At 53.7% G+C, this 27,928-nt stretch overlaps 1 protein-coding gene across 1 annotated transcript; it reads right to left on the reverse strand.

Moving 5' to 3' along the window:
• Nucleotides 1–27,776, reverse strand: RRP12 (ribosomal RNA processing 12 homolog). The gene is made up of 34 exons (XM_045854450.1): nucleotides 27,598–27,776; nucleotides 26,830–27,059; nucleotides 25,618–25,701; nucleotides 24,445–24,521; nucleotides 23,783–23,888; nucleotides 23,517–23,633; nucleotides 22,242–22,380; nucleotides 22,021–22,148; nucleotides 20,835–20,933; nucleotides 20,158–20,249; nucleotides 18,278–18,389; nucleotides 17,973–18,070; nucleotides 16,423–16,537; nucleotides 15,288–15,430; nucleotides 14,928–15,049; nucleotides 13,968–14,032; nucleotides 13,714–13,876; nucleotides 13,129–13,283; nucleotides 12,794–12,861; nucleotides 12,154–12,247; nucleotides 10,759–10,917; nucleotides 10,537–10,617; nucleotides 10,212–10,317; nucleotides 9,911–10,018; nucleotides 9,266–9,423; nucleotides 7,743–7,834; nucleotides 7,380–7,541; nucleotides 7,086–7,258; nucleotides 6,756–6,890; nucleotides 4,136–4,185; nucleotides 1,983–2,055; nucleotides 1,156–1,223; nucleotides 777–859; nucleotides 1–444 (listed from the first exon to the last, which is right to left on the reverse strand). Exons 1-34 carry the CDS (start codon nucleotides 27,734–27,736, stop codon nucleotides 342–344), a joined length of 3,897 nt encoding a protein of 1,298 aa, XP_045710406.1. The 5' UTR covers nucleotides 27,737–27,776; the 3' UTR covers nucleotides 1–341.
• Nucleotides 27,777–27,928: the final 152 nt, after the last annotated feature.

The following is a 27,928-nucleotide window of genomic DNA, read 5'->3' on the forward strand; positions in this document are numbered from 1 at the left end:
TATGGTGGTGCCTGTTTATTCTCTGTCTGGTCACAGCAAATCTCACACACCTAGATGACAGCCGAGCCGAGAATGCCATGTGGCTACAAGCCGCTGGAGGAAGCAGAAGACCGTCTCTGCTGCACACAGCCACCACTCTGGGCGAATGCACAGACGCCCCACTGGCCTTCTCGGAGGCACCGAGGCCACATTCCCATCTCCAGGTCCCAAGGACACATCTAGAAGACGGTTCCTGTTCGGAACCTCCAACATCCTGGGTGCCTCTAGGAACCAAGCCCTGGTCCCAACAAGTCCTTCTGAGTCCAGGCTCGGCCACGGAGTGGCCCTGGGGGCCCTGGGGCTCAGGGCCGACGGTCCTTTCTGCGGAGCTTGTGTCCCACCTGGGATCCCCGCCGGGCGGCTTTTACTAGGCCTTTGAACTGTCCCTGCAGCTTCACCTTCTTCCTGCAGGGACAAGGAACAGAGGGGTCACATCTCACCGAGAACTGGCAGCCCTCTTTCCCATAATGTCAGAAGGCGGCCCTGCACGACCAGCAGGAACAGGGGAGTGGGAGTGCTGCCCGGCACAGGGCGGTGCTCGATCTGCACAGACGATGCATTACCCTCCATGTTTAAAAGGGCAGTTCCAGTTAACTATACACGTAGGTACCAACTACATGAATGGTCAAGTTAAAAAGTAAAAATAAAAAACTGGAAGAGATGGGAGCAATTGAGTTGAGAGTTTAATGAGAACATAGGCCCCCACCTCCCGCCCCCCACCGTGCACAGCGCTGTACCTGTGGTTGAGCTTGGTTCTGCTGAGGGGAATGTAGGCATAGGGGTCGAGCCCACCTTTCTTCTTCACGTCACCCTTTGCTTTCTGCTCAGAGAAACGGAGTCCACTAGGAGTGTGGGGTTCCCCTTCCACCCTTTTCCTCCCTTGACGGACCCCACATCCTACTTGCCCTTCATTCTCTGCCTTAGGTGGCGCAAAGACTTTCTGTGGCGCTGGAAGGCCAACCAACAGAAGCCTGGACTTTCGACACTCACAAGACCCCAGTGTGCTCCTAGTCTGGCTTCGCAGAGGTGCCTTTCCAGGACACGGATAGGCATGGCTTCCCGCCCTTTCCCAGACACCCTGCCAGGAGACCCCTTGCCCCCACGGACAGCTCTTACCTTGGCCTTGTATTCAGCCCCAGGTGTAGCCTTCTTGCCCACAGGGCGGTGGATGCCAGAGCCTCCAGCTACAGGGAGAACACAGAGGCCAACAGTCAGACAAAGCCAGCGCAGCCTTTTCCTGGGAGAAGGTGACGGGCTCCTTCTCTTCGGAGAGCTGCTGGGTAGAGGGGTCCTGGCCAGGAATCTGCCTCTGTCCTCTAACAACCAAGGACAAAGACCTTTCTCAGAAGGACTGTCCGCTGACTTGAAAGACTGCTGGGTTCCTCAGACTGACTCGAATCCAGAGACCTCCCAGTGACCTCTGGGAGCATGTACTCTCCACTAACAAACTTCCCTCCACTCTTAAATGCTCAATCTGCCCCATTTGTTCTAGGAGAAAGAACACAGGCTTTGAAGTCAGGCAGACCTGGGTTCAACTCCCAGCTCCAATGTCAAGCAAGTGTCTTAACTTTCTGGAGCCTCTTCAGCTCATCTATAGCATGAGGCACCATTCTCACTGTGTGAGATGAGGCTTTCTGTCATTCAGGATTCACACCAACACTGTGAGACAGAACGGCAGCTCTTGTTCCACCGTATAGATGCGAAAACTGCGTCTTAAAGAGATTAAGACACTTCAAAGATCAGTGTCATTCCCAGCCTGCACTTCAACGCAGCTGTGGATGGAGTCCTATAGCACTGCCTCAGGAGGACGTATCAGCCAGTCTTTGCTGATACCAACTGAGTGCAACCAGGCCACATAACCTCGTGGCTCCACTCGCAACAAACCCTGCCTAATACAGGAGACAGAGAATAGAAATTCCAAAACAGAAGAGTGGAAGCCTCACCTTGGTACTGAGGGGGCATCTCCAGCTCCTCATCATCAGCCTCTTTCTGATGCTTGGGCTTCTGGTGCTTTTTCTATAAAGGGGTAAGCAAAGTTCATGAGCAAGGGGATGTGATCATCTTCACCAACAGTAGCAGTACAAGCAGTCACAACCTGCATTAGCAGGAAAGGTCCTCTGCCAAGCGCCTGGTTGCCTCCTTACAGATGAGGACACCCAGGCTCAGAGAGGGCAGGTAACTGTTCAAGACTACACAGCTAGGCAGTGCAGAAGAAAGCTTCCAGCTCAGGTCCCCACTGCTGGGTTTGTCTCACCTGCTCCACTGCTCTGCCTCTCCATGCTGAAGTCTTCCCACAGGGCCACAGTGCCCATCTGGGTACCTCTGCTGACCTCAGCTGAGCCCCAGTCTTCCTAGCAGGGTCAATGAGGTCCTCAGGCTCTTTGGAGAGAAGAGCGTTACCAGTTCCTTGCTATACATGAACTCTACTCTGCCCTCCCCAGGAGTCAAACACTCACTGATCCCCTACTAAGCTCGAGGCCTTGGGATACCTGTGGCACAGGACCAACTTCCTGTGGCCCAGGGGCTCTCAGGAAGGTGGGAGACCCCTGCTCACATCAGTCATAGCAGTCCCTCAACAATGCTGCCATACCAGGAGCTGAGAGCACAGAGCAACAAGTCACCTCGCCTGATTACATCCAACAGGAAGTGACTCAGCACTTAGCACATGCCAGCACTGTGTTAGGGGCTCCACGCGGGAGAGGTGGGTCTGGCAGCAGGCAGCCCAGTCCCCCAGAAGGCCTGGGCCTAGAGACTGACAACCGGGCCAGGTGAAGGAACACTGTGCAGGAGGCCTCAGATCGAAGGGCTGGCTGCCAGGCTGTGGTCTGAGCCACAGTGCTCGGGAAGCCTCTTCAAACTAGAGTCCTGGGGCTCAAGCTGCCCAGGGATCCCCAGGCAGGTGGGCTTCAGACCCCTACTCTGAGGAACATTCACTGGCTTAAAGGCCAGGGAGAGTGGAAGGTGTGCCGGGCAAAGGGAACAGGCTGGAGCACACACAGGGCGTGTCTGGGCGACGGGGGCACCAGCTCCATTGGCTGTGCCCCAGAAGAGTGGACTCCTAGTGGAGACACAGAAACTGGCTGGAAACAGGACTCCAGCTGCACCAGAGGGTGACAGCACAGCTTGTTCCTGGTTCAGCTGGCACCTGGCACAGCTCTGCCCACTGGCAGCTGCAGCTGTCACTTGTACCCTGGCATCTTGATAGTGCCGTAACTGCAGGCAGAGGAGTGGGATTCAGCAACTGCCATGCCTAAGAGCCCCTGGGGATCTCAATGGCAGGTGATAATTTGCCATGAGCCAACCCTGGAGGGTGGCCACCCCAGGTCTTTCTCCAGTGCCTAGAGATAAGGAGCCCCAGTCCTGCTGTGCTGAACCTCGGGGCTGTGCTCGAGGGCTGTGGTCAGTTCCCGCTTGCTGGAAGAGGAGCAGGCTGTGGACGGACTGCAAAGCCACATGTGAGGATGTGCTGAAGCAACCAGGGAGGCTTTGGCCAGAAAAAGAGTTCCAGGAAAAACGCAGTGACAAGAACTTAGTATCACTAAGTGCCACACACCTTACATATAAGCCAGGATTCATTCAGGACTGAAGACACAGACATTTAACAACCCCATGACCTTGGGCAGGAAATGTTATCTTTTTATGGGCCCCTCTGGAAATGGGGATATAAGTCGTTCCCATTTCCTGTAACTCGTGGGGCCCTCGGCACCCATCAATGGTGGGTGCCCCCACCCCATGCGGCAGCTTGCCCCTTGGGGCCTGCAGGCCAGCTGTTGCCCTTGCAGCCGGCACAGCACATGTCCTCATGGAGAGACAGGGGCTTTATCTCCTTCCTCCTTCAGCTGACAGCCCAGCCAACACCGGAGGAAGCCCCAGGTGCTTCTGAGAGAGCCACGCCCCTCCCGCGCCCCACAGAGAGGTTAGCCGTGACATGGCCCCTGCCCCCAGCACAGCACCCACCACCCACGGACAGCCTGCGTGCACGTCCCTGGTGCTCTATGCAGCAGCCAGGGAGCAGTGCAGGTGAGGTAGCGAGAAGCTGTCGGGCCCACAGCTCGGGTCTGAGGGACCCGGCCCTGCATCAGCAGGAGTCACTCACATTCCTGATGCCCAGGTCTTCCACCAGGTCAGCCATCTCTTCATCCTCCCCTGGAGCCAAAAGGAAGAGCAGCCTGTGAGCACTCAGCGAGGCCTCATTTCCCCAAAGCCCCCCAAATTTCATTCTGCCTCCTCCTGGCTCATCAGGCTGAAGGAGCTGTGACACCCCGCCCCGGAAATCCTGTGTCCTTCTGTGGGAGGCAAGACCCCTGAACACTGAGCTTCCTTCTTCCCATGCTCGGTCCCAGGGACAATAGCCCTTTCAGGAAGTGGGGTCCCACTTCTGAGGTAAATACAGCCTTCTCTGCAGCTCTAAGGAAACCACAGGTTTGCAGGGAGCCAGGCACCCCTGCAGCCCCAGACTCCACTGTGCTGAGAGAACCGGTTTACTCTCCCACCTGAGAACGTTTTGTTTGCCCTGCACAAGCTGGGCATTCTATGGGGATATAAGAAAGTATGAACCAACAGATTTGCTCTACATTAAGAAACTGGACTGTATTAAAATTTAAAACCTTCTGTGTGTCAAAGGACACATCAACAGACTAAGAAGCAACTATGAAATGGGAGAAAACATTTGCAAATCATACATCTGATAAAGGGCTAGGAGCTGAATATATAAAGAATCTCTACAACTCAATAACAGAGAACAAACACCTCAGTTAAAAAATGGGCAAAAGGACCTGAGTGGACAATTCTTCAAAAAGATACCCCAGTGTCCAGGAAACATAAAAAAGATACTGACCATCACTAATCATTAAGGAAACGCAAATCAAAACCACCATGAGCTACCACCTCACAACTATTAGCACGGCTACTACCCAAAAACCAGACAAGAAGCGTTGGCAAGGATGCGGGGAAACCGAACCCCGTGTGTCCTGCGGGTGGGAACGGGAAGCGGTGCAGCCGTTGGGGAACACAGTGTGGCAAGTCCTCAAGAACTTCAGCACAGAATTCCGTGCTGTGATGTGACCCGGCAATCTCACTTCTGGGTGCGAGCTTGAACGAAAAGTGGGATCCTGAAGAGATTTTTGTACGCTCACGTTCACGGCAGCATCATTCACAGAGGTCAGAAAGTGGAAGCCACCCAAGAGCCCAACAGACGAGCGGATACCAAAGCGGGGTGCACACGCACAACAGAGTAAAGCCAGCCTCAAACAGGAGAAGATCCTGACACATGCGACCACATGGGGGAACCCTGAGGGCACTGTGCCAAATGAAGCCAGCCAGTCGCAGAAGGACAGATACAGGATGACCCCACTTATGTGCCACACCTAGACTCAATCCACACTCAAATTCACAGACAGTAAGTAGAACGGTGGTTGTCAGGGCTGGGGGGAGAGGACACGGGGAGTTGTTGAATGAGTGCAGAGCTTCAGTTTTGTAGGATGAAAAAGTTCTGGAGATTGGCTGTACATCAATGTGAATATACTGAACACTGCTGAACTGTATACTCAAAAATGGTTCAGATGGTAAATTTTATGTTATGTGTATTTCACCATGAGTTTTAGAAAGCTATCAGTATATTTTTAAAAAAGGATGAAACTGATTAATTCGAGGGAAGACAAACTCAAATAAAGTGAATCAACAATCAAGTGACATCACAAGGGAGCACGTGACCACATGCTGAAGACTGGGCAGTCCCTGGACTTGCCCAGAGTTCTGAGGGAACAAGGCCCGGAGGCTGAAGGGCCGTGGAAAGGCCACAGAGAAGGACTGGAGCTGGACCAGTCCTAAAGAGCAGGGAGGGTTTCGAAGGAAGCAGAGGGGAGGGGCATTTTTAGCACCAGGCTACATGCACAAGAAGAGAGATAGGAATTACCAAGGGTGAGAGGGAGCTGTGATGAGACCACACCAGGAAACGGCTTTGAAGCATTACCCCTGCATGCACTGCTCAGGTTACCCATTTCATCCTCACAGCTCCCCTCTGAGGCAGGTGTTGGTACTGCACCCATTCTGGTCCACAGTCACACAGCTCATGAAGGCAGGGGAAGGGGCAGGGGGAGAGCACTGTTTAGGAGGCTGCAGTGAGCCATGGGTCCAGGGATGATGGCAGCGGGAATGAAAAAAAAAAAAAAAAAAAGGGTGAAGACAGATCTACTGTAGAAGACCCAAGCTTTTATGAACTAATGGATGGTGTGTGCAGAGAGGGAGAGGGAAGAGAAAACAGTACTCAGAGGTCTTTCACCTGAGCGGCTCCTGGACCACAGAGTACAATGGAATCGGAGACTTGGGAGTGTCTGAGTCTGCCTCTTTCTACCTCTCAAGGAGATTCTGGGCCTCAGCCAAGTTCCCGCTTTGGCCAAAAAAAAAAAGAGAAGAAACAGAAGAGAAGACAGTAGAGACCAACAGAGTGTATCACACATGGTAAGGGGAAGTACCGTGTTTTGAAAGTTTTGTTTGAATTATAGAATTGTATAAATGGCAGCATTACAACATAAAAAGATTTCTTAATTAGTCAAAGAAGTCTGAGGAACTCAGCAAGTTTGAGAACGTCGCTTTAGATAAAGCTGTTACCACCTTCGCTCCCACGACACACAGACTGAATGAATGAGTGAGAACACGTGAACGATGGGGGGATGAACGAGTGCCGCTGCATTCCCAGGGCAGGCAGGCGCCCCCACCTTTAGTGCTTTCCTCCTCCTCCATCCTGGCGGTGGCAGCATCCTCTTCCTCCTCCCGGATGATTAGCCGGCCATCGGCACTCACTTTGAAGCCATGGTCCTTCTTCTTGCCCCGCCTGGCCCCGGGCTGTGTGGCTGGCGTGACAGAGCTGGGCAGTGAGGAGGGGGAAGGCCAGCCCTAACCCACTCAGACCTCATCGTAACCGACAAGACCAAGTCTGTGCCCTGGTGCCCACCGGCCTCTGTGGGAGTCACCAGCACCCCCACCCTGAAGCTGGCCCCCAGGTAAGCCTGTTTTCTGAGCTCACGGGCCAGCTACTTCTTGCTTACCTAGGACTCGCTGGGCCACCTTGGGGTCCAGGAAGTTGAGGGGCTCATCCCCGCCACCCTCCTTCAGCCAGGCCCGGCTCCTCTGCCGGGTCAGCCTCCGCTGCTCCTTGCCCCGGCTCCTTTCCTCCTCCTCATTTTCCTCGTCCTCGGAGTCGGCCAAAATCTCCTCGATGCTAAAGAGAGAGAAGCCCCGAGTCAGGGCACTCCCAGGACAGGCGGAGGCAGCTGGACACTGTCTGGGCAGGCTTCGGCTTGACGAGGACCAGATCACCAAGGCCCCATCTGAGGTCTCACCTGTCGCCTTTGCCCTGGGGGGGCTCCTCCTCCTCTTCCTCCTCCTCTTCCTCAGCAGCCTGGCTCAGCGCACGGTGCCTCTTGGCCCGGGCCTCAGCTTTCCGGACATTGGCCAGGACTTTGTGGTACTCCTCAGGCAGCAGCCCCTTCACCAGCTCGAACCTGAGGGGCAGCAAAGGGCAGGTGAGGTGCACTGGTCAGAGCACGCCACCCAGAAGTAGCAGGTGTGTAGCCAGAGCCCTTCCAGCCACAGGGGAGAGACTGGTCCCCCAGCCCAGCCCCTTCTCTGTGGGGTTCCTGGTAGGATGAAAACCCCTCAACTCCTCTGACCACCCTCCCCCCTCCCCCAGTCAGTGCACAGACCCAAACTTGCGGATGAACTTGGTGAACAGGTTCCGAAGCTTCATGCGGAAATGCCGCCGCATGTCGTCTGAGAGCTTCCCGATGGCTTCCATCTGCAGGGCAGGGCACCAGGGTGTCAGGGGGAGGGTGCCCCCCACCCTGCATGCCCCTGCGCTGCTGTACAGAACAGGGACATGTGGGGACCAAGCTGGCTAAGAGGCGAGGGCAAGCGTGACCCTGTTCCTGGCTCAGCCCTTGGGCCACATAGGCTCCCCAGTCCGGGCAGCCCCCACCTTTCCCCTAAGCCCTCTTTTGTGATGATCCCTGACCACAATGCCCAGACCACAGCGTTAGAGTCCTTTGAACCCTCACACCCATTATCTCAGCAAATCCTTAGAACCACCCAGCAAGGCAGATATTATCATCTTCCCCAATTTACGGACAAGAAAACTGGGGGACCAGAGGGTTAAATGGCTGCCAAGTGGCCAGAGAAAGGAGTTAGCCTAGATCTACCTAATTCCATGGCTCACATTCTGCCCCCCTGCCCCCCACCACCAGGTTTCTCTTGGTTTCACATGTCCCTTCTGTGGCCCAGAGTTAATCTCTGACTGGACTGCACTCAAGCCTTCACGTGGCCTGGTTTGGGAAACGCAGGAGTGGCAAATATCATCTACAGTGTCTCTCAACAGGGCCCCATCAATCCTTTGACGGGCTTTTATCAATTCTCGTAACTCCAGAACAGACCCCTGCTCTGGCTGTTCTCCCATCTCTGGTCTCCAGTTAGGCTGTAGGCTTTTGCAGGTTGGGGGCAGGCTACTCTGACTCTCACCTGCCCCTTCTCATCTAAACCCAAGGCCACAAACAAAGATGACAAGCAAGATACCCCCGGAGGTCTGATGCAACTCCACCCAGCAGGCAGAGGGAAACTGAGGCAGAGGACACTGCAGCAAGGGGGACTGAAAGATGCAGCTCACTATATGCCTTAGGCCCAGCAGGAGGGCGCAAGGGGACCTGATACCAGAGGGCTCTGCAGGCCCTCCTGCAGCCCAGGAGGGGTATCCAGAGGAGCCTCCTCAAACCCAGATGGTCAGAATGCAAGAGGCAAAATAGAAAAGAGAGAGAGAGAGAGAGATGAGGGCCCGCTAGGGAAGAGCTCAATCTTACTCCTGAGCTTTGGGTTCTGTTCCCAGGGCTGCTGTCTCCAGTACTGTGACGTGGGGCAATCTCTGGCCTCTGTTTCCTCAGCTACAAAATGAGGGATGGCCCTATTCCCTGGCCTCTACCCTGTAGAGCCCTTGCTTCTGCAGAGGGGCCGAGGTGGGAGAGGACAAGCAACACGAGGTGGCTGGGCACTGTGCCCCTTCCTCCACCAGGCCGGCCCTCCCCTGCTGGTTCCTTCCAGGGCTCCTGCATGACCTTCTGTTACAAAAGACAGTATGTAGCTAAACAAAATGTCTGAAACTTGCTGACCTTGAGGTTCACTGGTTCTGTGATGGCAGCCCAGAGGCCACACTGCCACCCACAGAATGGAAAGGGGCACTTACCACCAGCTGCACGTGCTTGGCCAGGTGGGCCACGTCCATGACAACCACGGCCACCTTGATGAAGCCCAGCGCCGACTTGACCACATCACGGGTGCGGGAGGCCAGCAGCAGGCACACGTTCTCCAGCAGCTGCTCCATCGTGCTGGTCCCCATCAGACCTATGGTGTCCAGAGGGCCACTGTCAGAGAGGCCCAGACCCCAACCAGGACTCTAGACCCTGCAGGGTCACAGGGTGATGGCTAACACTGGGGACTTCCGTGTGCCTGGTCCGGTCCTGGTTACTTTCCATGGAGTGTCTCCTCTGGTCCTTCAGCCACCCCAAGAGGAGGTACTACTTTTCTGCCCCATTTCAGAGGTAAGAGTCAGGTTCCAAGAGGATCATAAACTTGCTGGTAAGAGGGAGAACCAGGACCAACAGTGGGCAGGAGACCCACCTCCTCTGACCCACTGTGAGAACAGGATAGGAGGTGGCTACAGGGAGGGCTACGCTGGGCAGCAGGCAAGGGAGACGGCTGGGCTTAGTTCCAGCTTTTCTTCCACCCACCCTTGACCTTTCCCCTATCTGGAAGCCAGCCTGTCTTGACCTCCTGGGCATTCTCCTGCTCTGAGGGCAGGTTTCCCAGGCCTTCAAGAAATAGCATTTACCTTTAAACTCGAAAAGGAGGTGGGTCAGGGCCAGGATACTGCAGCTGACCATGGTGACGGCGCCCACGAGCCCGGGGTAGATCAGGACAAGGTAGCGCTGCAGGGCCTCTGGGAGGGAGAGGGCAGGGCAAGTTGCACTGGGGCAGAGCCCAGCCTACATACTGCGTCTCGGGCCTACCAGGGAGGGGGTGCCGGCCAGACAGGAGCAGCCTGACCAGGTCCAGAGCCAGTGGTTTTGCAGGGTGCTCCCCAGGCCGGGGAGCAGAACAACCACCCTAGCCCTATGTCACCCAGGCCTCACCTTCCTGGCTCGGGCCAAACCGAAGGAAAGCGTGGCCCATCTCCACCAACAGGGCGAAGGCATTTTTCCGAGCACCCACTGACACCTCCTTGGTACACAGGATCACCTGCCCAGACAATCCCATAAGCTCATCCTCCTGAGCTGGCCACCCTGGGGTTTGTGGCCCGGGGCAGAATGGGCAGGTAAGGGGATCTCCTCTCCCGGGCAGTGAATTGAGTCCACCCCCAACCCCAGTACTGCCCTCCCCTGATTTCAACAGGCCTGTAGAAGCCATGCTCCAAGGAACCCTCAAAACACACCCACACCCCTCTCTTGCACCCCTGACCTCCGGCACAAGGGCAGTGATGAACTCCTCATGCTCAGCGGTGAGCTTCTTCACGATATGTATAAGGCACTTCAAACGGGGCTGCAGGACAGGGCAAGCAATGATCAGGACCCCTTAAGGCCACCCCAGACACTGAGGCCTATGGAGCATCTCCACAGTGGTCCTCTCCTGGTGTCGCCTGTCCTCCCTCAGGCACAGCAGGGCTGCCCCTGGAGCCCTCACCCTCTTGGCAGGAGACGAAGTGGTTCGCAGCGAGTCCAGCAGGGTCTTCTTCAGGTCATCCAGGTGGCTCTGCACGAAGCGGGCCCCGGGGCCCTGGGGGCAGGCACACACCTCCTCCAGCACACGGTAGGCCTTCTTCTGTACCCCATGGGCCTTGCTCTAGGAGGGTACACGGGGGGCAGGGAGGGGTGAAGAGGGGTGGCTAGGGGTCCACCACCCATCCGATGACACTCGCAGAGGAGTCACCATTAACGGAGACCAGCACTGGAGGGGGTTCAAAGAAGCTGGCCTTGACTCTGGAGCTCATGGGGTCTGACAAGAGGGCCAGCAGACTATGGTCGCCGAGAGGCAGGTAAGTCTGGCCCTGGCTGGTGTTGCTCAGTAGGCTGAGCTCCAGCCTATGAACCAAAAGGTGGTTAGTTTGATTCCAGTCAGGGTACATGCCTGGGTTGCAGGCCAGGTCCCCAGTTGGGGGAGTACAAAAGGAAACCAATCAGTGTTTCTCTCCATCTTTCTCCTTCCCTTCCCCTCTCCAAAAAAATTAAATCTTTTTAAAACAATTAAAAAAAAAAAAAAGAGGCTAGTCTGTGCCACATGGAGATGCTGCAGGGAGAGAAGCCAGCCCAACCTTCCAATCACGCCACTGACCCAACTCTAAGAAGCGCTCACGCCAGCAGCACGGACTCGCAGTGCCTGGAACGCACCAGGCCCATTGTACCTGCTCATCTTTCTCCTGTCTCCCCTTTTCTGCCTAGCCCCTTACTGTTCCAAAGGTGCTCTCCGTCACTCCCCCGGGACACCGCTCCTGAGGTTAGGTGGCCCTGCCCTGGACTTCTGGGTCTGCCTGCGAGTTCCACCCCAGAGCACTTCTCACTGTTGAACAACTGCTTATTAAACTGTCGCAGTGGTGACAGCCTTCAGGGGGTCACCGCTGGCCTGAGTTTTGCCTGGTGAATAGCCACAGCGTATCAGCAGAGGACCCAGCATATGCAAAGGCAGAAAAGAGGCCCATTATATCTGGAACTCTTGAAACAGTTTAATGAGGCCAGAGTGGTGGCAGGGGATGAGGGGGACCGGGTGGTGGGCGTAAGGAGATCAGGCTGGGCTGGGACAGCCCAGTGAGCAATCCAGGCAAAGGAGGATGGCCTCGTTTCTACCGGAGATGCCTCGGCAGGTGAGGCCTGAGCACGGCTGAGCATTTTAGTCACTCTGGCATCAATGTGACAGACAGGCTAGATAGAGCACAAAGGGCAGCCACATCACAAGAAAGCAGATGAAGACCTGATCTTGGGCAGCAGCAAGGGATGAAGAAAAGAAGACAGGCCCCACCCTGCCGAGGCACCCACTCCTCCCCCCTAGGTGTGGTTGCATGGGGCTCCCAGCCCCAGGGCTCACCTCTAGGTAGGGCCGGATGGTGGAATACAGCTTACTGATGGCAGCTTCGTCAGCGTGAGGGGCCAAGGCCACGACCAGGTCCAGGACAGACAATCTGCACAAGGCCAGGACACCAAGGAGGAGCTTAGTGAGGGCTGGAGGAGGGTACAGACTAACAGTGTCTTTCTGTCTACTCTGTGAGGGGCCGGTGGGAGAAGTCAGGATGAGGAAGACAAGGAGCCTCCAAGGAGCCTGTGAATGACCACCATAGCCTGCACCTGAGTATCCGTCAGGTACCAGGCACTGCCCCAGGAGCTTTACCAGTGTTAACCCCTTCAGTTCTCACAGCAACCCTGCTGCAGGCACTATGAGCATGTCCATCACATAGACTGAGGACACAAAGGAAAAGAATGGGCAAGTAACTTGTCCAAGGCCACACAGCCCGTGGGATTTGAACCTGGACAGTGAGTCTCCAGGGCCCTCATCCTTCCCTAGAAGGCTGTACTAACGCTTCAGGGAGGAGCTGGTCAGGCCTCGCAGTAGAGCTGGAACAGTCAGTATCTCAAGCCTTTCCAAAATTACTCCAGAGAGAGCCCACAGGCTTCTGCCAGACACACCCTCTAGCTTCCTGGGCTGCCCCAGTGCAAGTGGGGCACTTTACCTGGTGAAGTCGGAGCTGGCAGGGTCAAGCACCTTCTCGCTGGCTTTTTCCAGGAAACCATTCACCAGCTGGCAGCCCCCAGGGAAGAGGAGGGCATTGTTGAAGGGAGAAACAGAGAGCGCAGCAGGTCACAGAGCTGTACCTCCTCCCATTCCTGCTTAGAAGCCTCAAGCCCAAACCTAGCCCAGCCCAGCCGCCACCCATGGCATCTGGTCTCCTGTTCTCCAGATGGCACATGCCCAAGAGAGCCCTGGTGAGTAGGGCCTGGGCCCTTCTGGTACACCCAACCCACCCCTTGCCATCCGAGCGCATTCCTCCCCTGTTCACCAGCTCACCTGAGGCTCGGTAATGGTGAGGTAAGTTTTGATGGTTTCCAGCACAGCCCGGCGAGGGGCTGGGGTGTCCCCGGCTGCCACAGGCTGCCCATACAGGTTGAAGAGAATTGGCAGAAAGTTCTTGGCAAAACGGCTCACTTCGGCACGGTCAGCCTCTGACAGGAGGACCACAGTTTGCATAAGAAGGGCAGGAGGTGACCCCACAGGCTGCAGCCCAGAGGCACCCTTTTGGAGCACCCATGGCAGCACCACTCATGTGGGCTTCTATGGGACTGGAGATGCTGAGGCCAGGGCAGAGAGAACGAGGTGCCACCACGGGCTCTGCTCCCGCCTCGTTCCTGTCCTGGCAGCAGTGAAACCCTTCCATGCTGACTGAGTAACTCCCCAGCTATCAGTGCACTGGCAGTACAGAGAAGAAGAGGCAGTTTTTGGCATCCTTGGGTCCCCAGCAGAAGCCCCAGGTCCTTGCAAAGAATGAACTGTGGCTCAGGCCATGAGCCTCAGCAGGCCTGGAGATGGGGTGAGGGGATTCATGCCGTTGCAGCCATCCTCCCTCCAGCCCCCGGCCCCCGAGCCCACACGCACCTGCCTCACAGCCCTTGGTGATGAGAGTGCGCAGGGCCTGGCACACCGTGACCCTCAGGTCTGGGCGCTCGCTGAGGGCAGTGCCCAGCGTCCGCGCCAGCCCTTTAAAGGAGGCGGCCACATCTGTGGGCCTCGTGCAGAACCCGGGCAGGAGGGTCCAGATCTGCGGACGGAGAGGACGGTAAAGGAGAATGACATTCAGCAACCCAGAGCCTTGCCCTGCCCAACCCACGTCACCACACGTGACCCCTCACCTGCCACTGCAGCGTGTCGTAGATCTTAGACTCCACCATGCTGCCCTCCTGGGCCAAGTCCATTGCTGGAGTGTGACAGAGGACACAGTGTGACCCGGGGCACCCTCCTAGCCACCAGTCCTCATTTTCACCCAAACCAAAAGCCCAGTGATGGGGACAATATCGTTGATTCCCTCCTCCCCACTGAAACTGTTCCTTTTAAAACCCGGAAAAGACCTGCATAAAACAGAAAGCACCCTCTCCCATAACCATACTCCCCAGGGAAAGCCGCCATCTCTTCTGACCTGCAATGCTTAAACAACAAACTCACACTTTAAAAAAGAAAAACAGGGCTGTACTATACATGTATTGTTCTGAAACCTTGGTTTACTTGACAACTCAAATTAAGTTGGTAACATTTACGGAGCAATTTCTATGTACCAGGCTGCACAATAAACCCTTGGGTGATTATTTCATTGAATCCTCATGTAGTAATTATCATTCTCACTTTACAGACAAGAAGCAGACCCAAAGGAACTGAATAAACTTGCCTGAAGTCAACAAACTGGAGTGGCTGAGCTGAGACTGAATCTAGTCTGTTCAACTCCCCGTCTCCCGAATGCGCCCCCGTAAGGCCCCTTTCTCTGTGGCGGCCACACTGTGTTCCCCAGTGGGCTTCCCGTAACGGGCCTCACTGAAACCCACTGACGGAGGTGGGGTCGTGCTAGCATTTTTGCCAGGAACATCTCTGCACACATGTAAATTGCTGTGTGCTTGTGTGATTACTTTCTTAGTGGGAGAGGTGGCCAGTGTCTGCCTGCCACAGGCAGAGGGAGGGACAGCCCCACTGAGGCTCTCAAGCACTGGCTGGCCACCTGTCTGACAGAGGGAGGCTGCCGGATGTCCTAGGACTGGGGCGCTGGACCAGGAGCCTTTCCCGACCCCTTCCAGCCGAGCCCCAGGACTGTGGTGGGCCCATACCTTTGCCCTTCAGGGTGGTAGCCAGGGGCAGGAAGTAGGAGGTGAAGAAACCAAGTCGAGCTTCCCGAACGTGGTCCCGGATCACGGGCAGCAGCCAGCTCCGTGGGAAATCCAGAGTCTCTCTGGGAGGAGGCAGGAAAGGTCCAGTGAGGAGGTGACAGCCTGGAGGGCAGCATTCCCCAACAGTGCGTCCTTCCCCTGCTGAGCTAAGGAGCATGTCAAGCTCTGCTCTGGCCTCTCTTGCTGACCCCCCCATGGCACACAGAGACTTCACCCAAAGAAGTGGATACCCTCCTGGGGGAGAATAAGGCATCTGATCCTTCTGGGGCTTGTACGGAAGCCAACCAGGTTCACACTTACTCAGAGCCATCAATTTCCAGAGGCACAGCCTGTAAAACCACCTCAGGCCCCATGCTGGCCACCGCAGCCCCCACTGCCTTATCCAGAGCTGCCGTGTGGGGGAAATGAGGGGAGAGGCGCAGGTCACACAGGGACTGGAGACACTGGAGCAAAGAGATGAGAGATTATACATCAGGATGTGCTCACAGAGCAAGCACCCAGGCTGAGTCTGAGCCAAAAGCTCTGGATGATGAGGTCGGGAGCATGGGCCCAGGTTAAGCTCTGGGTCAGAGGTCACAAACCAGTAACCAAATGTAGCCCACTGATATGTTTTACCCCTCCCCAATGTCCCAGGATTTAAAAAAAAAACAACTCTGTATTCCTTAGTAACATATAAAAATAAAGAGGCTTTACATACAAATGTAGGTTTCTAGTTTATTGTGAAAAGTGACGGTCTGGCAAAGGCAGACCTGTGTGTGGCCGGTAGCAAAAGGACAGTGTGCACTGAGCAGTGCCTGCCCGTTGACAGAGCCGCACCCTCTGGCTCAGCACAGTCCTCAGGCTCCCTCTCCGAGCTTCACTCCTCATGCACCTCTCCCAGAAAGCCAAGTCTGCCAACCTCACCTACCAGAGCCCAGGCCCGGCCCCCCGAGGGAGCCTGCCATCCCAGGTGAAGGGAGGGGGTGAGTCAGCGAGGAAGGTGCCATGAGGCCCACGGATGAGGCGTCTGGGGCCTGTTCTCAGTCCCACCCTCTCCCTAAGCTGACCCCTGGCCCACAGATAGTTCATTCTGGGTTTCAGTCACCTCCCTGACACCTAAGGCTGATCGAAATATATACTTACTCATTACAGAAAATTTAGAGAATTAAAAATTAGAAGATCCAGGCAGGGGTGACAGAATCATACTGGTTCCCTATTCAAAACCATCAATTCCACTCAACACTAGTGAGCAGATGGGGGGAAGGGGACCCCACCCCTCTTCTTGTTCCTCCCACGATGGCCCAGCCACCTTCCCGGAGACACAGCGCTGGGCACCTGCTGTGGCGGCAGGCAGAGTTGAAGGGCACAGATAACAGACACAGGCCCCTTCCAAGAGCCCACAGTCCCAAAGTCCAAGTGCCACTTCCTGCCCTGGCCCCAGCGGCCCCCAACTCACCTTCTTCATCACAGGATGGGCCTGCCTCCCACACGCCTCGAAGAAGACACACAGAAGCTGTAACACGGAGCTCCAGGCCGCATGGAATTTGTACGTCAGGCCCTCTTCCACTGCCCTGCCAAGGAAGCAGGCTGTCAGAGCCACGGCCACGCTCCAACCCCAACCAGGAAGTCAACGCTGCCACCATGGCAGTCCGACTGCCAGCCCAGGAAAGGCCAAGGGGCAAAGTGGCATTTCTGAAGTTCCCACACTGCTCCCCATACTAAGAGTTTAATTTATGTAACCCCCACACTTAAAGAAAAACATGGGAAGTACGTTATTTGTTCAGTCTTCAAATGGTGAAACTCTGAGAGGATATAACCTACCAGGGTTATCTGCTTTGCCACTGTCCCATGCTCTCTTGGCCTGACCCAATGTGGGAAGGCAGGGTAAGAACAGGTGGTCTAAGCAGAATGGGGAAGCTGCACTAGGGATGGCTGGCCCAGCTGCCAGCCCCGTCAGGCACGTGCACACCCTGGTCCGCTCCATCCCCCAAATTCTAGCCCCCTGGAGGCTTTAAGCAAGAATGGCCAATAGGGGTCAGTGTGGGGAAAGGGACGGGCTAGCCATGGTGCAGCTCTATTCCTGTTTTCCGGAAACTTCATTCCAGATGTGTCCACAGGACATGGGCCCATTTCCTCACGAGGCGTAGTACCGAAAGCACCACACCTTGGAGCTGAGCAGAGGGACCCAGCAGAGATACCAAGGATCCTAGCCCCTTTCTTGGGACCACTCAGTATGCGTGGTATTCCAATGCTCCATACCGCCCACCAGGAGGGTGAGGATGGTCAGTGGCCGTGCTCATGCATGGCTCCTCCCGAGGCTTGGAGAGCACATCAGCACACGATTAACAGTGGGCTTTGTGGCCAGGCTGCCACTTACTAGTTGGGTGACCTCAGCTTGTCTTTGTATAAAATGGGGTCAATTCCTATCTCCTAGAACCAGGACTACTGCTAGTGGTCCTGAGCGCCTCATTATTGAGCGTCTCACTATGTACTGTTCTGAGCACTTTATACATAGTTACCTCATTTAATCCTCACCTGCATTAGTCCTTTTTTAAAAAAAAAAATAAAAGGGTTTTATTCATATATTTTTAGAGAGGGGGAGGGAGGAAGACAGGGAGAGAAACATCAATGTTGCTTCTCACGTGCCCCCTACTGGGGACCTGGCCTGCAGCCCAGGCATGTACCCTGACTGGGAATCGAACCAGTGACCCTTTGGTTCACAGGCCAGGACTCAATCCACTGAGCCACAACAGCCAGGGCTGCATTAGTCCCTTTTAACTGATGATGTCCCTGGGGTATTGAGGCAGAGAAATGTGCTCCAGGTGACTGGCCTGATAGTCCACACTCAGGGGCACCACACTCTGGCACCTGGTGCTCGAATCACAGCAGCTGCTCTGGCACTGTGCGCATGGCCCAGAGGAAGTGACAAGCAGAGACTTCTCATTGTAAGGAATCTTCTACAAGGTACACCTTATGTCTTCTAATCTCAGACGTTATAATTCTTACCTGAACATCTTGGCGACACACTGGGCAGGGCCTGAGGCTGAGGAGGTCACAGAGCCGATGTCAGCCATGTGGGGAGCAACACATTCCTTCAGGATCTCCTGCGAAAAGAGGCCACAGCTGTCTGGACCTAAGGCAGCCACCCAGTACCACTCAGCCCACCTAGGTGCCCGCTTCCTGAAGGTTTTAGGAAGCCCACCCCACCCAAGAACCTCCTCCCAGGACGCAGCTGGAGGCAGCCGGCAGGACCTCTTATGCTCTCTGCTCCTCCCGCTAAAGCTGGGGCTCGGGGCCGGGGACTGCGGTACCTGCAGGCTCTGGGTGGCAGCTGTCACCACCTGAGAGTGGGGAGAGAGGAGGCAGGTCGTTGTGGTTCCAAAAAAGCGAGGGAGGTGGCCCAGGCCCAGGTTCCGCTGCAGCCTGTCAAGACAAAAGACTTCTGTGGGGCCTGCCTGGCCCTGGGCCTGGGGGGCCTAGATGGCCCAGGTCCAGTGACAGTCACTCACTTTGGGGAGCTCTACAGGGCCCTTCTTGTGGACAATTTTTTTAAAAAGTGCTGTCATTCAAGTAATAGCTACAGGTGGTTAAAAAAAAAAAAAAAGAAAAGAGAAAAAACTCAAACAGGTGACCTCCTCAGGTACAAAACTAAAGTCTTCCTTACCACACCTTTCTCCCAACTGACCCTCAGATGCACTTCCCAGAGGAAAATCAAGGTTAAGTTTCTCTAGTGCTCTTCCAATTTTTATACATATAGAGACATACACAACAATAACAACTGCTAACTTTTATGTGACATTTATCACAAACCAAGTACTGATGTAACATGCATTAATTTAAACCTTGCGGAAAAACAAACAAACAAACAAAAAAAAAAACAACCCAAAAACAAACCCCAAACAGAAAACCTGAAACCCTGCAAAAACTGAGATTAAATCTTATTACAATTTCCATTTCATAGATGAGGAAACTGAAGCACAGAGAAGTCAAGTAACTTGCCCAAGGCCACCCAGCTACTGGAGGGAGGGGTCAGGACCCACACTCCAGTAATCTGGCTCTGGAGTGTACAAATAATCACAACACCCACGCTGTTCTGCACCTTGCTTTTTCTCAGTCCACCTTGGAGGTCTTTGCACATCAGCATGCACACACTGACTTCAATTACTTCTAATGGTGGCCTCATATTTCACTGTTTCCATTTAACCAGCCCCCTCCTGGGGCACAGTTAGGTTGTCTCTAGGTTTTTTGCCACTAGCTGTGGTGCTACAACAATATCCTGGGACATCTACCAGACACAAGTTTGGAGTCCTGCTATAGGCTAAATCCTGAGAAATAGAGGAAGAGGCTATTTGGCCATTTTCTGGCACCTCCAGGTGACAGGTGGTTTGGTGCACAAAAGGCATGGGCCTGGCAGACTTCGTCGTACCCCCTAATGACCTCACGACAAGCTGGCTCGCAGTGCTTCAGCTTCCGGTTTATGAAATGGGCTAAGACTGTCCTCATGGGTGGAGGTGGTCATGGTGACATGTGGAAGCACGGAACCCAGCACGGTGCACGGGGGAGAGCAGGCCAACGGGAACCCTTCAGTGGAGGCGAGGACAGACACACCTGGGTGGAGCCTCGGGGGCCTCGGAGGGCCTCCCTCCAAGCAAAATGCAAGCTGCCAATTGACACACCTATTTTCTTCTCAGCCTTAAACGGGAAAAGTGGAATTATCAAGAGGCTACTGTTATTGAATGGCCAAGTTCAACTGTGAGTGTTATCACAGAGACACAAAGCAGAATCTGGGTTCGCAGGACAATTCCAGAGGAGGGGACTAGTAACCCAGGTCCGGAGTGGGGTAGACCTGCAGAGAGTGGATGACATCCTCTGAAAAGGAAACCAACTGCACAGGATGACAGCCAAAGGTGACGAAATTAGGACACTTAGGCCCCACCTGAGGGGGCAGTACTCTCGGCCTGTCCTCAAAGCTCTGGGAGGAAAGGCAACAGCCCCGGCCAACACAGGCTGTGCTGCCCAGCTCCATGCCTCATAAAAACAGGAGGTGGTCTGCAGTACACTCGATGTGGAACTGCTGCCACCCCCAGAAAGCTGAACTCCTCTCCAGCTTCCAGATCTCTTCCTTTCCATGCGCACTGCAGGGCAGGTGGCCTGCCTGGAGGCCCTGGGACGCCCCTCCACCTCACCTTACCTGACCAGGTTGATGTGTGCTTTCTCCATGACCTTGAGCCAGGCCAGCAGGGGCTGTAAGTCATTCTCACTGGGAACGTAGTCGTACAAGGCCTAGAGATGAGACAAAAAAATAAGCAGGTGTCTGAGCACGTGCATTCATCAGCAGCCCAGTGACAATGACCTCTACCATCCTTAAGCACCAGCCGGTCCCAGTGGCAGGCCTGCACAAGCAGGCCCAGAACTCAGAGCCCCCTTGCCTGGCCTTCCCAGCTCCATGAAGCCCCTCTAGTTCTGCTTCTTGAGAAGAAAAGTCTCTAGGAACAGCTGAGTGTAACAGGTCACATGACCCATTGTGAACCCTTGACAAAAGCCACGGAGCCGTTCTCTGGAAAAAGGCCCATGAGCACGTACACACATTTTGCAAACAATTTTGGGGAGTTTCTGCACCTTTCTCCAAGTCCAGTCACAGATCCCTGAGGCTGAGAACCCCTGCTCAAAATACCATGAGAAGACGCTGAAACCCTTTGTTAAGAGTCAGCTCCTCCAGCTCCTGTGGGTGCTGACATGGCTTTGGTGGCCAGTCTCCTGCTGTGGGGCGGCCTGGCCCAGCCCATTCAACCTCACTCCGCAGACAAGCAGCAGGACCACCCCACCTCCCCCGACCAGAGCACTGCCCCTCCACCCGCCAGGCCTCACCGTGATGATCTGGGCATTGAGCTCTGCAGGCAGGGTACCAGGGCCAGGCTTGGCATGGAAGAGGCTGTGAAAGGCCTGCATGGCACAGGCTGTCACCAGCTGGAAAGGACACACAGGTTTAGTGGGCAACCCGCAAAGCCCCGGACTCCTCAACCGCCCACTCCCACCAGTGGGCTGCGGGGAAGACCCAGGCCCCTGAAACTCATGCATGCTCCCCACACCTAGACGCTGAGAGCACTGTCACTTTCAGAAATCTTGGCAGCCAGTAAAAATTTAAATGATTTAAACAGAGACAATCAAGAAACGCGAGCAAAATGTTTTTAACCTCAAGGGCTAAAAAATAGTAGAAGAGTGGCTGTATATGGCTTGCATGCTATATTTCCAGTTGTACTTCATGTTTTTACGCATGGTAGTTTATGCAAGGAGAAATGTATAAAAGGACACATGGTGAGTTGGTGCACTGCTTATCTTAGGAAGTGAGACTTGGAGAGAAATAAAAGACCTGTATTTTCTATCGTACATATTTCTGAATGGCTCTTTTCTTTCAAACAAGGATCACGCAATTTTTATAGTAAATACTTTAAAGCGTGGATGAGTAGACACTACAAACTTGGGGTGGTTAACACACAATGCAACATATGTATGATGTATTACAGAACTGCACACCTGAAACCTACATAATTTTATTAACCAATGTCGTCCTGACTTCAATAACAAAAGATGGAAAAAAAACACTATGAGGGAATACACAACAAGTAACAGAATTGAGCAAGGGTGCAAAAATGTAGGAGATCACTTTTTACTTTTATGTATCTTTAAGGTCACCACACAGACATCAGTAAGTCAGGAAAAAAGAGAAATTAACTGTGCCTGTGGTACAGCCAAGCCCGAGGCAGGGACAGGACCGATGCTTCACCAGCCACACCTCGGTGCCACCCTCCCTCTGCCCTGTCCTCTGAGGGGGCAGCTCCCAGCTGGACCAGCCCCTGCAGGACGGCCCAGCCTGGCTGACGCCAGGGATAGATGGCGTCCTTGGCTATAGCTAAGAGCAGGGTCAGGGCAGGGAGACCTACTTTGGCCTAACCAGGGAGTTCGCCAAAGCCAGCACCATGGGCCTGGGGTCTGTAGCTATACCCTCACCACCCTCTGGGTGCCCCCACCCGCTGGCTCTAGAGCCTGAGCTCACCACATGGCTCAAGGTCATGACCCTGAGGAGAGTCTCACTGCAGCTCTTCACCAGGCCCTCCGGGAAGCAGGGCAGCAGGTCCTTCAGCAGGGTCAGCATGTGCAGTGTGGTGGTGGCCTCCTTGGAGCCTGGCAGACAAAGGGGAGCTGAGACTCCAGCCCGCACTCTGCGGCGGGCCCTGTCTTCCCCCGCCAGCCCCCTGCCCTCAGCCTGGCTCCCACCTCCAGACTTCTCAATCTCCTGGATGCAGAACTTGGCCGTGGAAATGGCAGCAGGGTGATGGGCAGGAGCCTTCTCACCAAACATGAATTCGCTGCCCTTGATGACTGAGCACACTCCATGCTGGGCAGCCTTCCGGATCTGAGGGGCAAAAAAAGGGGGTCAGGGCCGGGTCAGCATTCAACCAACAGCTTGGATGGTCGGCACAATGCCCCACTAACAAGCGGTGACCATACACCTCCCGTATGTTTGATGCTATGCATTAGGCTTCAAGCATACATGCCTGAGCTACACATGCATACAGAGTGTATATGAGCGAGACAAACCCAGGCTCCAACTCCTGTCGTCCTCCTAACTCATCCAATAGTCCTAAGCAAGCCAGACGGCTTCATCTCTGAGCTTCCGTGTCCTCGCCTTTACAGCAGGCATCCGTTCACTCATTCACTCAGCAGCAGCACCAAGTGCCCACCTAGCCAGCCCTGTGGCAGTGAACAGGGCACACAACTCATGCTCTACAAACAAATGTCCACCAAGAGGTAGAAGTATTTTTTACACAATAAAATGAGGCTATTTTTTTATACGATAGTTAGTGAAGTGTCCCTCCGGTAAAGTGACATTTCAGCAGAGACCTGAAGAAAGTGAGGGGAAGACCACGTGGACACCCAGGGAAAGAGGCATGAGCCACCTGGGTGACAATGCTCGACACAGAAAGCGACCACTGTGACTGTTGGTACTCCTACCCTCTCCCTTGCCCTGACTTTCAGGAGGAAGCTATGGCCAACCACTACTTGCTGAGCACGTGCCACGAGCAGTTCCTGAGCCAGCCTGTGAGGAGCCCTTGAGTATCCCTGCACCCTCACAGCCAGGTGGGTATTATCATCCCTCTTTCACGGCTGGGAAACTGAGGCTCAAAGAGTAAGTAACTTGCTCAAGGTCAGAGAACAAGCTGTGAGTCCATTATCCAACTCAAGCCTGTGTGACTCCAAAACCCACTCCGGCCTCCCACAACCCTCCTGCCACTGTAACTAACATGTCACTACCCAGTCAGGCAGCAGAGACTCAGAGGGCCTGACAGAGAATGACTCTCCTGTAGGAGGAGCTGCCCTCGCCTTCTGGAGCCAAGCAGACGGGGCCTCAGAGGGAAGAAACAGAACCTTGGGGCAAGAGCCCAGGACTCCAGGCCAGCTGCCCATCCTACTCAGACCAGCCAGGCCAGCTGCGCCTGCCTCCTGGAGTGGCAGGTCCATTCCCATATTCTGGTGACCCGGCAGCCTCACCTTGGGCTTGGCGTGCACGGTGAAGCTCAGTAGCCCGTGGTACACCTGCAGGGTCACGGGGTAGCCCCAGGCCTCCAGGTCCTGCTTCCGCAGAAGGGTGGCCAGGCACGAGAGAACCTTGAAGAGGAGAGTCAGAGTGTCTCAGTTCCACCCTCTTCAGCTACGTGGGGAAAAAGCCCAGCTTCTCACTGACTCCAGAAAATCCCAAAGGAGTCCATCTGAGAAGCCCAGGCCAGCAGAGGAGAAACTGAGAACCAACTACTAACCCATCGGAGGGCAGAGGTAGAGCCACTGCTGGCCTGGGCTGACAGGATGTCCATGAAGGCTTTGGAGGTATCTGAGAACTTCTTAATGAGCACAGGGTTGGGCACGCTGCGGGGAGAGAACAGAGAAAGCCAGAACTCCAGAGGGGCCACCGAGAGCAGACGGGGCAGCCCTGGCCCTGGTCTGAAGGAGGAAGCTGGACAGAGGGAGGCAGTGCTGGCCTGTCAAGTCAGCAAGTTAGTAACAGTCAGGACAAGAACTCACCCTTCCGGACACCCAGTACGTGAGTGCCCTGTGGCGCCTGAGCTCCCTGCCTCCCTCGCCTTCTCCACTACCCAACTCTGTACTGTCCACAAGATGGGCCCTTATAAACTCAGGCCAATCCTCTCCCCGCCTTCCCCCTGCAGGTCCCCAGACATCCTGGTGCCAACATTCCACCCCATCCCTCCCGCCCCACGGACTGCACCAGGGCTGCCCCCTCCCCAGGCACCAGCATTCACACTGTCTACAACCTCCCAAGTCACCCGCCTCCTGTTGCAGAATGCCACCCACTACTCCACTATCTTTTTGTTCTTCTAACAATTCCTGATGCTGCTCCTCCCGCCCACACTCCCCTCTCCTCTACACAAAGAGCCTTGGGGTTCAGACAGAGTCCGGGACTCACCGTTTCAGGACAAGGTTCAGCAGGTAAGCCACAGCGGCCAGAGACTCCGGGGACTCCACTGCCTCCATTGTCGTCATCTGAGGGCCAAATCACAGGGTGTGAACAGGAAATGTGCCATGCTGAACAAACTGGGTGCTGGGGGACACCACGTGCCCCACAGAATGATTATGACCAAGAAGGTGTCAAAGGTTCAAACCCCAGCATCACCACCATTTGTCTTTGGGCCAGTAACTTAACCTTTCTGCGATTCAGTTTCCTCCTTTGTAAAATAGGGATAATAGTACTACATGTAAGTTATTGTGAGAATTAATTGAATTAATATATATGAAACAGTTAGAATGTTGTCTGGCACATGATAAAAACCCTGTATTGCCATGTAATAAAAATAATTTAGTTCATTATTCTAGAGCAGAGACTGGAAAGCTCTTTCTGTAAAGGGCTGGATAATATTTTAGACTTTGCAGGTTATCGATGGTCTCTGTTGCATATTCTTCTTTGCATGTTTTAACAATCCTTTCAAAATATAAAAACCACTTCAAGCTCACAGTCTGTGAGCTTAAAGGCCAAGGGTGAGACTATGCCTTTGGGCAGCAGTTTGCTAACCTCATTCTAGAACAGTGGTTCTCAAACTTTTACACCCGTAATAATTATTAAGGATTCCCCAAAGATGTTTTGTTTATGTAGGTTATGCCTATTGATATTTACTATAATAAAATTAAAACAAAATTTTAAAACACAAGAATACACAAGCATAATTCCATTAGCTCTCAAAATAATGTCATCAGACATCACATAACTCTGGAAAACCCCATGGTACACTCATGAGAGAGCGTGAAAGAGATAAATGATGTTCTAGTATTAGTTTGGACATGATTTTGACCTGGCCAACTCCCCAGAAGGGTCTGGGGGACCCCAGACCACACTTTGATCTATGAAGCCTTAGTCATCTTCATAGATCAAGGAGATTAAATCCAGAGTAGTGGATTTTTGTTTTACAAGAATAATGCAGCAAATACCACCTCTCTTAGCAAGCCACTGGGGAAGGACCGAAGTACTTCCATGTGCTCCGGGCAGTCATTCACTCCCCACATGCTAGGGTGACCTGTCTTCTCCCTACCGCCGGCATAACCTGCTGCTCTGAACACCCACCCCCTCCGAGTCACACCCACTCACCAGTGCTGCAAAGTACTCAGTCTCCGTCTCCTTCCCTCCCTGGGAGCGAATCACCTCTGTGACAGCAGCCAGAACAGCACAGATCTGCGCATGAAGGAGAAGGCACCTCTGACAAATATTTTAGATCTAACCCCACCAAGATCAGCTTTTTTTCTTTGCTCCTTCACAAATTAATCTTCTGAAAGCCCAAAGATTGACAAGATGAGCAGCATTCAGAGCCAGGGGTACAGACCACCAGGTCAAGGGCATGAGAAGCTCAGAACATGTTTGCTGAAATTCCATCCCTAGGATGCAGGTATAGAAACACCTGCACAAATGTGTAAGCATTTATGTACAAGTGTGTTCACCATAGCAACAAATTGGAACAACCAAGCAGCTACCAACAGGGCTTTAATGTTATACTATTATTATTTAATAAATAAGGATAGACTCAAATACTATGTAACTATTGAAAACAATTAGGAACAACTATGTGTAGTAACAGAAATACTGTTCAATGGGGGGGAAGTTGCAGAACACTGTGTATAAAATATAATCATGCTTCAGTAAACTTAAACAAAATGTAGATAAAAATACAAAAAAACCTAGAACAGTACCGCTGACAAGAGGTTATTGTGCATCTGAACTGTGGCTAGTGTGACTGAGGAACTGAATTTTTAATTTTAAAATTGTAATCAATTAAATGTAACAACAAATACCTGATCCAGTTACTGCAAAACCCAGATTTAGAACAACTTGGGTATATGAATCTACTTTTGCAACTGTTTTATGAATCTAAATACAAATCAAGTATTTTTAATAAAACATAGCATCGAAATGGAGATGTTAAGGGTAACATACACACTAGATTTTGAATAGTATGATAAAAAATAATGTAACCATCTTATTGTTTATATTGATTATATATTGAAATGATATTTTGGATATATTGGATAAAGTAAAATATATTATTAAGACTAGACAGGTGAAGAGAAAAATGTTTGGAAAATATTTCTATTGTGAAGGACCTGACACTTGAACAGGGGAGATGCTGTTAGAAAAAGCAGAAAGTGGAACCTGCCCTAAGAGAAGTAATAAGTAGGGGTCACAAAGGGCAGGAGAGGTGACCCATCATCCAGAAATACCAGCTGCTGTCACCAGACAGCAAGTAAATAAAAAGTAGGAGCCCGTCCCCTCTTCACTATCCCATGCCCTCCTGACCCTCCCTGATACCTCCTTGTGGGCAGCCGAGTTGGACTCCCAGAAGCGCTGCACTTTGCTGAAGGTGACATTAGTGCAGTCCGAGAGGCCACTTAGGAAGGTGGCGGAGGACTTCTCCGTGAGAGCCGGCGCCTCCTCTTCTTCCATGGCCGCCTCCCGGGCTTCACTCTTGCCCAGGCGAAGGGACCCCGACTGCAGCTCATTATGCAACTTCAACGCATCAACTGTCAGGTCGCTCTTTCCTGCAAACCGGAGGCACAAGGAAAGACCCTCACTTCTACCCCTTTGGCCAAGAGACAAAGAACCACCTCTCGAAAACAAAGCACTGGAGTCCAGGCCCCCAACCCAAGAGGCTGTTCTGAACGCGGTTTTCCTCATCAGGCCACTGTACATCTGGAACTTAGAAAACCCTCCAAGTAAAAGTTTCTGCTTCCCTGTCCTGATGGAAGAAACGCCGGTGGGAATCGTCGGGGGACTGCCCTCAGGGGGCATGGAAAATAAATGAAAGCAAAAGCGCTTCAAAAAGAGCCGACAGGTTAAGTACAGCCAAGAATCCCAAATCTGATACTCAGACAAGTCATTTCCCTACTGTGGACTCAGTATCCACAGACTGCCGCATCTGTTAAATGGGGCGGGTGGAGCTGTACGGTAGGCACCAGATCCGACAACAGTCTAAGAGATGAAAGATCCAATGCCTGGGTCAGAGAGGCCCAGAACCATCCAGACCCAGGCCTGCCCAGAACCCAGGCGCCGGCCGTGCCCAGTTTGCGACCCTCCTACCTGAGGGCCGGCTGAAGAAGCGGCTGCGGGCAGCCTGGCGGTGGCGGCAGATGGCGGGGTTGCTGTCGCTGCTATGGCCTTTCTTCCAGCGTTTCAACTTGGCGGAGACACCGGAGGGCAATTTCCCGGAGCGACCCATGCCGACTAAGCTTGAAGGACGGACTGCCAGAGACGCAAAAACACGCGCAGAACCCACGTGGGTTCGTGGGCCGCTTCACTTCCTTTTCCTCTGAGGCCACTTCCGGATTTGCGTCCGTTACCATGGCAAATCAGTCAACATCCGGTTTTAGGTTCCCTCCCGGCTCAAGACTCCTGAGGGGCTTGTGGAGAT

This window comes from Phyllostomus hastatus, unplaced genomic scaffold, assembly GCF_019186645.2.
Source record: "Phyllostomus hastatus isolate PE091 unplaced genomic scaffold, TTU_PhHast_1.1 phas_scaffold_1066, whole genome shotgun sequence".
In the NCBI taxonomy this organism is placed as follows: Eukaryota; Metazoa; Chordata; class Mammalia; order Chiroptera; family Phyllostomidae; genus Phyllostomus; species Phyllostomus hastatus.

Excerpts from the sequence above, each read along its gene's own strand:
- RRP12 (XM_045854450.1), bottom strand. The coding sequence starts at position 27,736 with ATGGGTCGCTCCGGGAAATTGCCCTCCGGTGTCTCCGCCAAGTTGAAA. Across the intron at positions 12,862-13,128 it reads TCACCATTACCGAGCCTCAG|CTGGTGAATGGTTTCCTGGA; the intron begins GTGAGCTGGTGA and ends GGGGGCTGCCAG. Across the intron at positions 4,186-6,755 it reads GGAGGAGGAAAGCACTAAAG|GGGAGGATGAAGAGATGGCT; the intron begins GTGGGGGCGCCT and ends TTTTGGCTCCAG.